The 12,036-nt window shown below is 32.1% G+C and overlaps 1 protein-coding gene across 1 annotated transcript; it reads left to right on the forward strand.

The window, feature by feature from the left end:
- Positions 1-933: 933 nt before the first annotated feature.
- On the forward strand, positions 934-8,725 carry LOC134266014 (coadhesin-like). Its single transcript, XM_062748232.1, has 10 exons — positions 934-1,017; positions 3,590-3,700; positions 4,086-4,190; positions 4,363-4,479; positions 5,212-5,343; positions 5,971-6,069; positions 6,416-6,553; positions 7,441-7,590; positions 8,249-8,413; positions 8,602-8,725. The coding sequence occupies exons 1-10, from the start codon at positions 960-962 to the stop codon at positions 8,607-8,609; spliced, it is 1,083 nt and encodes a 360-aa protein (XP_062604216.1). The 5' UTR covers positions 934-959; the 3' UTR covers positions 8,610-8,725.
- Positions 8,726-12,036: the final 3,311 nt, after the last annotated feature.

Genomic DNA, 12,036 nt, shown 5'->3' on the forward strand with positions numbered 1-12,036 from the left:
TCATATCAAGCGAGATTTATTTTAAAAATAATATAGGCGAAGAAGAAAATACTTACTGTGGCCTACCAGACATTCACCTGTAGATATATGGCAGACTTATTATAGATTAACAAAAGTTACTTTTTTAATCAAAATAACGTCTGACAGATATGTTTCATTTGGATATTTCACTAGGAAAATACTATAATAGTAACTTAATAGCAAAACTTTATGATAAACGTGATTATATACTTCAATTCTTCTTTCGTTAACTTTCCTTACTTATGAAGCAATATACTCTTATCACCTGTATTTGGGGGTTAACGTCTTTCAATTGAATCGATACGAAAGATCATGCTCTAAGTACTACATGTATCATGTTTAAAAAACAAGGCAATTAAGCTATCAAATGACAATTTCATGAATAAAAATATGAATATTCTCATTCGTAAGTAATTTTTTTTTAAGTTCGATGCAATGACCTTATCAGCAAATACAATCTACATACAGTATATCAAAAAATTTCAAAAAACTGGATGTCATGTCATAATCTTTAAAAAGTCATTAAAAGGGGTGAAAAGCTTAATTAATGATAAGTTTCATTTTTCTGTGTAGAACCCAAAAATGGACTTAATGAACTCCAGCTTTTTTGCCTGATACACATAAATCGTTATCCAAAAATGTTGTACAATTTGAATATAAATCATTTCTGTTGTAGACACACGTGATAATAACGTGAGGATAACAGCAAAGTTATTGACAGTCGAAAACGACAGAAAAAATAGAATTATATATCTCTGTTCCTCAAATGAAAAAAAAGGTTTTCATCACGTAATAGATATATCAAAAAACAAAAAATCATGCTTTAAAAAATATGACTTGTTCGCGAAAATTTGCTATACCTTATCAAAGAGCAATCCTGTGACATTGAAAATGACCTTTCTCGCCTGAAATTGATAAAAGGAATTACGACCGCCATTATGATTTTTAACATACGTAAAATGTTTTGGATAGGGATTCTTTTTCTTCCAGTTGCAGGTAATATGCAAATTTTGTGTTTTTGCCCTAAATCCCTTTTGATCAAAATTACTTGGAAACAGTTCTTCGCAATTCACTCTAATGTTTATAGTCTGGAATTAGGGGTTCACAATATACATACTAGTACTGTACATGAAATATATGGAGATAACGAACAAAATTCAAGCTTAAAAGTCCCTTAAACAACACAAAATAGGAGCAGAGCAAACACGGACCTCCAAAACATCAGAGGTGGGATCAGGTGATATGGAGGGGTAGCATCCCCTTCTGCATGCTCATTGTCATGATCGGGAAATAACGGAAAATCCATCGGCAATTCATTGTTTAAATAATGGCCTTACAATAAGTAAGAAAAACCATAAGACTTATGAAATGATGACTTAAAACAAGACTGCTGATATTCTTGTTTCATCAAATTGTTTGTCAATAATTTACCTCGCTTTAAGAATTGTGCATACGTAGAGCATGCTCTTGCGTATGTATCGAATCAATTGAGAGATATAAACCCCGTATGCAGATGATGAAGGTATATTACTGCTTAAGTAAGGAAAGTTGACAATTGAAAAGTAAAGTCATCACGTTTATGATAAAGCTTGATTGTTAGATTACCATTGACGTCTTTTGCAAGTAAAGTACCCAAATATGAAATATATGCGTCAGACACTGTGAAATGATAGAGATAATAGCACATCGCCTTCTATACATGTAACTTTTATAGTGCATGTACGACTTTTCTAAGGAAAATAAGAAAGAAGAAAATATAGGTATTTTGCAATAAGTTATACATTTCCACTGCTTAAATGTAACATTTGTGCATAAAATTACAGAAAAATTCAAATAGACAAAATTCATGACAAAAACTAAAGAACAGTAAGAATAATATTATTAATAAATAAGAAACATAATGTGACCATGAATGTGATAATACAAAAATAGTTAGACAAGTACATGTACTCAATATTGAAACACTTTTGCATACGGTGTTCAAGTAAAGTCAAAGGTCAAGAGATAAAAAATGGTACCATTAGAAAAGTCTTGTCGCAAGGAATAGGTGTTTAACATAAATGGGACCAAAACTGTTTTAATCCAAGAGCCTTAAAGAATTGGGACCAAACCTGTTTAAACCCAAGAGTTTTAGCATTAACTATTTAAAAGATTTTGGCCAATGTTAAAGAGCAATGGACACAGTTTCAGCTAAATTTTTCAAATTTATTAACCCATTATTTTTATGTTTACGAGAATACATAACTAAGGTATTTTTAATGATCATCACAACGCATCGTCTCGAAACCGCGACGTAAGGATTGACTCCTTACTTCGCGACTCTAGAGTAGATGCTCTAACCTTTGTGTTACGCGGGCGACTTTCAGTAAAGAAGTTAATTCTAAAAACGATTAGAAAGTTTCTAGAGATTTGCTGAATCCTGTGTTTTGATATTTTCTATATGTAACCAAAAACAAGACATGAGCCTTGTTTACATGATGAAGAATTTGAAATTCTGTATCTCCTTTGTAAATCATCAAATTATGTTCAAATTTTTGCTGATCATTTGAATTGCCTTAAGTAGGAATGAAAAAAAACCCATTAAAATTGGTTTTTAAAAAAGCAGTTGAAATTGAGTCAAAATTGTCCCTCATAGAAAGTTTTTGTTACAAAGAGTACATCTGTGACAGCCATGAACCAACCATTCAAAAGCTATGGTTAAAGTTAGAATTTTTAATAAGATGGCAAATATACGGGTAAAAATAAATAGTAAGAAATCTTGGTACCCCAAAAAGGCCTTATCAAAATGAACACACAGATTAAGTAAGAAAGCCATAGCCCTTTTTGTTCAAAAATTGTGGCCTAGTTTAAAGTTTTGCGAAATTGGAAAAAATCGAATTAGACTCCAAGGTAAAGAGATCATATAAGATGGTGCCTCAGGAAAGATCCTGTCACAAGATTTCAACATGTGAAATAAAATGCATGGACAAGGATAAAGTTCTTTGTTGACAAACGGACAGACAGAAGGACAGAGCAAAAAGAAACAAAAAACAAAAAACAATTACATGGGCATAACAGATTGAAAGTATAAGTTTTCAACAATCTCATTAAAACTCAACAACATAACGTAACTTTTTTGGTCGAAAATGGTTGCAAATACAGTCTGTTATTAGCCCGAATAATGACTGATTTTTAAAATACATATTATTAGAATTGAATTTTCATATTCTTCAGTTTACCTGATCAAGACAACAGACTTACAAAGGGTGGGTACCGATTTTCAGGGGATGCTCACTTATCCATTGCATCTGATCACAGAGGCCATTGTTAGCTCTGAACTAGCGTATAATTGATAATCTAAATATCTGAACATGACTACCATATTTTCACATTTAAATTTAGAGCTGCTTCTCTCTCTCTCTCTCTCTCTCTCGCTCTCTCTCTCTCTCTCTCTCTCTCTCTCTCTCTCTGATTCTTTGACCATAAATAACACGCCCATTTTGTAAGACATTGAAAATATTAATCAATTAAATACAAAATAATTAGTAAAATGGACATTTTCCCCTTATATTTAAACTTCTTTTTTCAGTGGAGGCATTTCTATTTTCGTCTGGTTGTAGCCATGACTCCGACTGTTCAAATATCCCATGTTCCGAAGTCGAACACCATCGCTGTGTTAATAGCAACTGTATTTGTGAAAGTGAGTTGATAGAATGATTTGGTGATAATATACTTCAATATTTGAATTTACTGATTGCTCTAAGATAATAGCATTTATCCATCAAATATCCCTTTCGGAGAGTTAGATTTTTTTTTATCATATAACCTCTGCGAAAGAACGTTTTATGTATATGGTAAAAGTACGATAAAATTAATATATATAAATACGTTTTCCATTATTTAGACAGAACTTTTTCTACCTTTGCTATAACTTTCAATTCTTCATATATTGATAATGCCAAAGGAATCTATTTTGAAACTTTTAAAATGATGTCTCTTGACTAATCAGAGCAGCAACTTAAAAATTGCATAACCTCAAGTATACAAAGCGTAGACTAATTTAATTTTTTAATGCTTTCTTCAAGAAAGAATCGGGTACTGTACTAGAGATTCTGACTGTAATATAGGAGTTTGTGGATCAGAAAAACCTCAAGTATGTCATGCTGCCAACAACAAATGTGGATGTCCACGTAAGTACGTAAACATTTTCCAAAGCATAAGTGGAGTAGTCCGACTTGAAAAGTCCATCAACTTGGATTCGTTCATATCTGTAACCATTGCTTTTAATTGTAGTAATGTACCCTTTCTTACAATTCTGATGAAGTGATTTTGTTTTGAACAAGATAAATAAACTCTATTTAGATGAACCACATGACCATGTTAGTTGTAGCAGCGATGCAAGCTGCAGTGATACACATTGTGGGCACGACCACCACAAACCTAAAATATGCCATAGTGGGAAGTGTATCTGTTTGTCTGGTAAGATTTTATTTGTATCTTCAGCATCCAGCTAATATTCATGTTCTTACGCTTTGAACGTTTTTTCTGTAACTGTAAAATAATTTTGTGTTCTTTACATATTTGCAGGAAACAAGGACTCTGTTCAACTTAATTTTCCATTATATCATATAATATTTAATTTCATATACATGTATTGATAACGTTTTTGTCCGAGATTAAAAAGATGCATAATACAGGAAAATTATGACCTTATTGTCATTTTTCCTATTTTTGGATATTTCTGCAAGAAACGTTTAATTTTTTTTATAGGAACTGCCAGATTTATTTCTTCAAATATTATCGTTTTTAAGGAAGCTCTAAACACTGCACACTAAAGAGTTCTAATTGTAGGGTATTTCTATGCTGGTATAGTGATCTGCCCTTAGAAGTGAGATAGAAAAAATGGTTATTTACAATTAATTACACAATTTGTTATAGACTTTAGTATGCTAAGCATTACATTAGACCAAGAATAAGCAATTGAATTCATTCTTTTCATTATTTTCCCAAAGTAAGTAAACAACAGTGTTTCTGTTAATGCAAAATCCCCTGTGTTTGAGCATTTTCCTGCAGAAGTAAGGCAGGTACACTATTTTGAAATTGATTGAATAGTCTAAATATCCACACCTTTATATGATATATTTTCTCCAAGTCCAAAAAGCACTTTTTGTTAGTGTTTACAGCTTCCTTAAATCTCACTTTACAATTCAGACGTGGAATATCCCCATTCTTCATGTCAAGCAAGATATCGACGTCATGGACATCATCATGAGACGTGCGCCACCGACATGTGTACCTCCCCATACTCTACAGTATGCTTAGCATCTGTTTGCGCTTGTACACGTAAGTTATTTCATAGACCTAAAGCAAAGGGTCTGCGTAAGGTCTGCGGTTATTCTGATTTCTTTTATATAACTACAGTTTATCTTTGATATCTCAAACATCGATATCTGGGATAACATGGATATATAGGGGTCATTTGGAAAATTAAAAGTCCGAATTACTTTTTGCTTGCTTACTGAGGATATTTCAATTTTTTCTGTGGTCCCATCGAGTTCAAAATAACAAGATTTGACTGCATGTCAGTCGAATAATGAATAAAAAATATTTTTTGATATATAGACAGTCGATTTAAATGAGTTCAACCATTTGAAAAATTTTGTTCAAACGTTGCATTAGAGTGGATAAGTAACTTTAATTGCAAACAAAAAGTAATTAACGTTGTGTAAAACAAGATTTTCGTGAATTTTCTCCTTTGGAACACGTTTCCCCGTACTGCCCACACTGCTGATCCTGTACATGAGAAAAATTAATTTTTTTTAAAAATTTATTTTTATTTTGAGAAATATAATAGATAAAGCCACTTTAGATAATATATTACCTCTTCGTGAAATAAATGCAATTTTTTATGCAGATATTCAAAGAATAAACCCGGTATCTATATATATCCTTTAACATATAATTGGACAGGCAATCCCTCATCATGTCACTCAGACCACGATTGTAGAACAGAACACTGCTCTTCACCCCAATCACCGTTATGTCACGAATCAAAGTGTTACTGTGTCGGTGAGTATTTGCAAAAAATGATCCTATATGAGTTTTGTAGGAATATGCAAAACAGCTAAGAAAATGAAAACGCACTTTTTGTATATTTTCATATTTTCATTTTATTTATCGGGACAGGGAAAAACCCACCCTAACAAGATTTATATAAATCATATTTCAGCTTTGTTAAGTGTAATTAATCTTTTGGTAAAGAAGGAGAATGATCTTTTACTTTAAGTATTTTTGAGAGGACAATTAGCAGTTGTAAACTGAGAATAGGTATATATGCTTAAATCGCTGTAAAGTCTATACTTTATTAAAGATGATATAGATATTAAAGATACTAATTTGGTCTATAATATTTAAGATACAACAACTCCAATGCCAACAACAACAACAACAACAACTACACCAAAACCAACGACGACAACTAAGCCGACGACAACAACTAGTACACCGAAACCAACGACAACAACTACGACAACAACTACAGCATCAATAAACGGTTTGCTTAAATAGATGAAATATGACTCACTGCCGGATATCAATGACCTATTGTTTTCCATGTTTATTTGGATTTTTTTTCAACGCCCCTTTGAAATATTTGAGACCTCACCACTATGAGGGCTGCAAATTCTGGGAGCACAAAGGGCTATTGAGGGACCTTTTTTGCATCAGCACTTACTCTGACCTTCAATTGGCTTACACGTCCTGCAGTGGGATTCGAACGTAAAATTAAAGTCTTTAATCCACGACTCATGCTCAAACGTTCTAACCACTGCTCCACGCGGGCGACTCATGTTTTCTTCTTTCTTTTAAGATATACACTTATCTGTTGTTTTGCGTACATGAGTTGATATAAACTTAAACATCTTTTGAAATTTTAAAGAACATGAAAAATACAGCATTTTTCAAAGAACAACTGTAAAAAAAAATGGTTGATTGACAGAAAACGGGCGAACCAAAAAAGAAAAAAAGGATAACGCTTGAGGTAATACACTTTGCAAGTCAATGCAAGGAGGAAAAATCCATGCATAAATGGACTATATGGTATGTTGCATAACTTCACCTTTAGCGCCATACCTAAAAGAAAAAGATTGATACTTTGGTCGAATTTTAAACTAGGTTTGACCGATAGATCACTCCCCTAAACGTTCTACTTTGAAAGCGATCCACCGCATTGCCAAGATAATAAAAGCGATGGCTATTATGCCATGCAATAAAACATAGAAAATTGATGCCCTTTTGACATTAAATTTTCGACAAGTTTTAAATAGAGTACAAATTATGCAAAATGAATGATTCTGGAAAAAACATTATTATTCTAGTGTTTTGAATGTTTCCCTGATATTCATCAATAAATGCGAACTGGTTCACTTAATTTATCTTCAGTTGATGTAAATTTCAATGAATGGCAAGCTTGGGGACCATGTACTGCTACATGCCAGGGTTTGAGAATCAGAATTCGAAGCTGTCAAGCTGGTGTTACTTGTACTGGGGAAACAACACAAATCCAGCCCTGTGGAGCACTTCACTGTCCAGGTGTTTAATTTCTGGTACATTTTCATGGTGCTTAACAGTAAGAATGAAAGATAAAAAAGTATGATTTAATTTTAATTGTAAAACGTCATTTGATTGGGAAAAAGATTTTATCCATTTCGTATAACTTAACTTGCCTACGTCACAATGAGTTACGTCAAAAATGTATCACTCTGCTTGACGTTACTTTTAAATTTGCTGAATTTGAAGCCTTTTCCTGGAGGAAAAATTGTCTCATTGTCTACAATGAAATTAAATTATAAGAAATGAAGCTTATTTCAGCTTACATGTATGTTATCATACGCTTGTTTATAAACCGCTTCGCCGTTTATCAAGCGTAATCTGCCCCAAGTTATGTTACATCGGATAACATAAGTTGAAATATTCTTCATTCCTTAAATAAAATAAAAAGACCACAAAGTGAACATTTTTAATAATTGCGATAGAAATGTCGATATTATGAAAAAGCATGAAGATATCGAAAAGTGGCCAATCTTATCAATAAAAACAACACAAATCGTGAGCAAAACTTCGGAAGCTAGAGAAACAGAGGGTGGAATCAGGTTCCTAAGAGGAATGTAAAATTTTTCAAGACATTTCTTTCTTTTAAATTGAAACATTTTATGTTGAAACTTTTGTATAATTGCAAAATGAATTTTAGTGGATGGGACTTTGACCCCCTGGGGGAGCTGGACTCTCTGTACCGCCTCCTGTGGGGGCGGAACCCAGGTGAGATCGCGGACATGCATCGCTCCTCAACATGGCGGCAAAGACTGTGATGGTCATTTATTTGAAGCAAACGTCTGCAATCCTGATTATTGTCCAAGTAAGCATTGAAGTCTCCAATCGCTTTTAATAGAAAGCTTTCTGTTTGAAAAAAAAAAAAATGCATAACATTTCTAAAGGAAAAAATGTTACATTCGTTAAGCAAAAAGATTTTTTTTCCTTAAATTTCACTACAAAATCTTTGGAAAGAGAAAATTTTAAACTTTCAAACTATCTCTTTCTCTCTAGGTACGTAAATTTCAAATGTGGGAGTTTGGCTAAATAGAAGACGGCGATGTTCCTGTTGAAACTATATTTTTTAAAACTTGAAACATATGGATGGCAAATAAAACAACCAGTAAATTATTTTAACTTGTAATTTAAGTAGTTCACTTAATGAGAATCTTAACCTTTTATACATTTATCTACCGGGGTAGTTCGTTATACGTAATTCGTTATAAGTATAAAAAAATTATTAATTTATATGTTATACTTCTCTATATCCGTAAATTGCAATAATAGTTTTGCTGTATTCACAAGATTGCCGCTTTTGTATCATCAAATAAACATCATTAAGCATTTCTGGAACTCAAAATCTTTATCACAATCCAATAAGTTAACCTTACATAAATAAGAGCGAAGAAGTTGATACCAGCTTCCAGCTTTGGAAAATTCAGAGAGGACCATCTATGAAAGACGGATTTGAAGTCCTTTGCACAAGACAAATATTTCTTTAAATGTCTGAACATCAATCATTTTAATGCATGCACTTCACACTCGACTTATAAATTATCAGTATATTAAATACGTATGATAATATTTAAAAAGGCAAATAACTTTCCGTTTTTTCTGATTATGACAAGGGGGATGTTCATTCCTCCATGGCACCTGATCAAACTTCTGATGCTTTAGAGGTGTGTATTTGCTGTGTTCATGTTTTCTATTGTTTAAGAGTACTTTTGAGCTTGAATAGTCTTTGTTATCTCCATATTTCATTGCCTTCCATGTACATTTATTCGTACTACTTGTAGGCACTGTCTAGTCAGTGCTATAGCGAAGTGTATCATACTTTATATATAGAAACAAAATTTGTGGAACATGTATTTGACCAAATTTAGAAACATTTAAGTACACATTTGTGGACAGAGAACAAATTTAAGACAAGTAAGACAAGGTCAATTTACAGTGAAAGATAACAGCTATATTCAGGTTTTAATATGTATATAAATGTGATTCAACTTAAATCAGAAATTGATGAGCTATCATATAGTAGTTGACTTTTTATCCATCTCTGGATCTTTATACTTATCTTGGTATCAATAATACATAAATTAGGTACGACTTACCTGCAATATGTCTGAGAGTCGTGCAAATAAGTTCATAACACAAGGATCATAGAAAGTGACAATTTATTCTGTATGTAAAAGAAAAATATAGTGAAATGATGAGTGTTATATATCATTAAAACTATTTGTTTATATATCAATTCCAACTCATTTATGCAAGTATAATGCATATATTCCAAGTCAATATAAAACACGTAAAATATGGCGATTGACAAATTATAAAGGGTTGTTAAGAACTTAACAACATAACAACATATAAATGTCACACAGGGACTATACATTATCAAATTATACTAGATTTAAAAACCTTTAACTCATTTTAAGAAATTAGCAAAATAATTTAATTTTTTTCCATTCAAATGACACCAGAAGACATCATTGTATATTCTAGACGTTAAACACCTTCAGTTACATGTATTTTTTCGAACATTATTCATTGTTGTAAAACCAAGACATAGTCTAAATTAAAATGTTTCAAAGGCAGAGGTATTTACACAATCTTTTTACTATTTAGCAACAGACAAACAGGACAAAAACAATATACTCCCAGAATTTTTGATCCGGGGGCATAAAAATCAGGACAAAAAGCTAAAGTCTGTCTAACAAGATGTGTTTGTGAAACACTATGATAGAGAGATTTCTTACATATTGAAAGAAAAAAATATTTTACAAATAAATAGTAAAAGGGCTTGCCATACTCATACGTCAAAGTTTATAGTCAATATTACATGACGTAGTCTACAAATTCAATCTGTCGTTCGGACGAAGATTGACTTACGACTTTCATACAGATTGTTTAGCAATTATTTTCATAATGAATTGACCATATAATTGAAAGAGACTTTAATCACAAAGGTATTAAAATATTGTAAATTGATATTTTTCATATTTCTTGATGAAAAATCATAGTCCAAATCTAAATGAAGATTTAACTCAAGCATTAAGTTTTCAATCGGATGTTTTTGTACTGCATGATTAATTCTATGATATATGGGCGATACATTTTTCCCTGGCCTGTATTTGAACCACAAGGCAGAAGTGCATCTACAGTTCACTGGAACAGTATCCAAATCCAGTCTTCTAATAGTACCTTCCGGGAACTAAGATAACATGTTACTATAATCTGGATTTTGATAAAGGTTGACAACAAATATTCATTTACAGTTTACATTGATGAATATGTGTTAAAATGAATCGTTTATCTGTAAAATATTATGCATGCATCAAAATAGCCTTTACGGCTCGTAATAAGAAATCATAATTAAAAGCTACGAGGGGTGATCAAAAAGTTCGCGAACTATCTCTATATCTACAAAACCACAAATCAGATTAGAATGAAATTCGGTACACACATAGCCATACACAAGGTCTATAAATAGCCTATGCTGAATATAATTTTTCTCCTTGTTTGTGACGTCACTATGTAGGTCACTTCTGACGAAAAATGGTTGTCTCAGCCGAACTCGTTCAACAAACGACTGCGCAATTTATTGTATATCTTAAAAATCCCTCGGCAGTATCATATAATAATTTGTACACAGTTTATTAAGATAAATGGGTTCCTATAAATTCAATCAATAATTGGATTGATCGTTTTAGTGAAAGGCAGATGGTTAAAAATGATACTTGTAATCTTGCCCAGTGAAAGCAAGTTTGAAAAGATATGTGTTTTAATTAAGCAATTTGCCATCAAAGACCTCCAATTTACACTTTGAAAAATAGTTGAATATTTGAATAATAATATGTTTATTAAATACCTAAGATATCGTTTACTTTAGATTTTAAACATATTAGATATGATAAACTGCATGATTAATTCTATGATCCACCTTGAATAGAGGTCTCTCCCGAGATAGAAGATTTGTTTTTTAATGGTCGCCATGTTTAATTTTGGAAAGGATATTCTTATCCACCCATTCTGTTGCCGAGATTTGACAATTTCTGACAAATTAACTGTTCTTGTCATAAAAATTAACTCACATGGAAAGAAATATAAAACTCAGAAAAATCTTTCAACTTTTGTGACAGAACGCTACGGAGGGGGTCACGTGACCGCCAATATCACTGATTCGCGCACGCGTAGAACGGTGGTTGATGTGCATTAAAATCGGAGAGGATTGATTTAAAATATAGTCAATATTGAAACCAAATATTGTTTCTTTTATGGAAGTTATTCAATTAGTTCGCGAACTTTTTGATCATCCCTCGTATTTGCAAAGTCATTGAAAACATTTTTGACGTTCCTTTAAACTTTCCGCATTAAAACATAAAAAAAAATTTAAAAAAGACTTAAGCATCTAATTTGTCTTTATACAATAGCATATATTTTGCAACTTTC

Source organism: Saccostrea cucullata, unplaced genomic scaffold (genome assembly GCF_032062105.1).
Source record: "Saccostrea cucullata isolate Sc308-1 unplaced genomic scaffold, CSIRO_AGI_Scuc_v1 ctg275, whole genome shotgun sequence".
Classification (NCBI taxonomy): Eukaryota; Metazoa; Mollusca; class Bivalvia; order Ostreida; family Ostreidae; genus Saccostrea; species Saccostrea cuccullata.

Coding starts and splice junctions, on each gene's coding strand:
- LOC134266014 (XM_062748232.1), top strand. CDS start 960: ATGATTTTTAACATACGTAAAATGTTTTGGATAGGGATTCTTTTTCTT. Junction 4,191..4,362: donor CAACAAATGTGGATGTCCAC/GTAAGTACGTAA, acceptor AACTCTATTTAG/ATGAACCACATGACCATGTT. Junction 4,480..5,211: donor GAAGTGTATCTGTTTGTCTG/GTAAGATTTTAT, acceptor TTTACAATTCAG/ACGTGGAATATCCCCATTCT.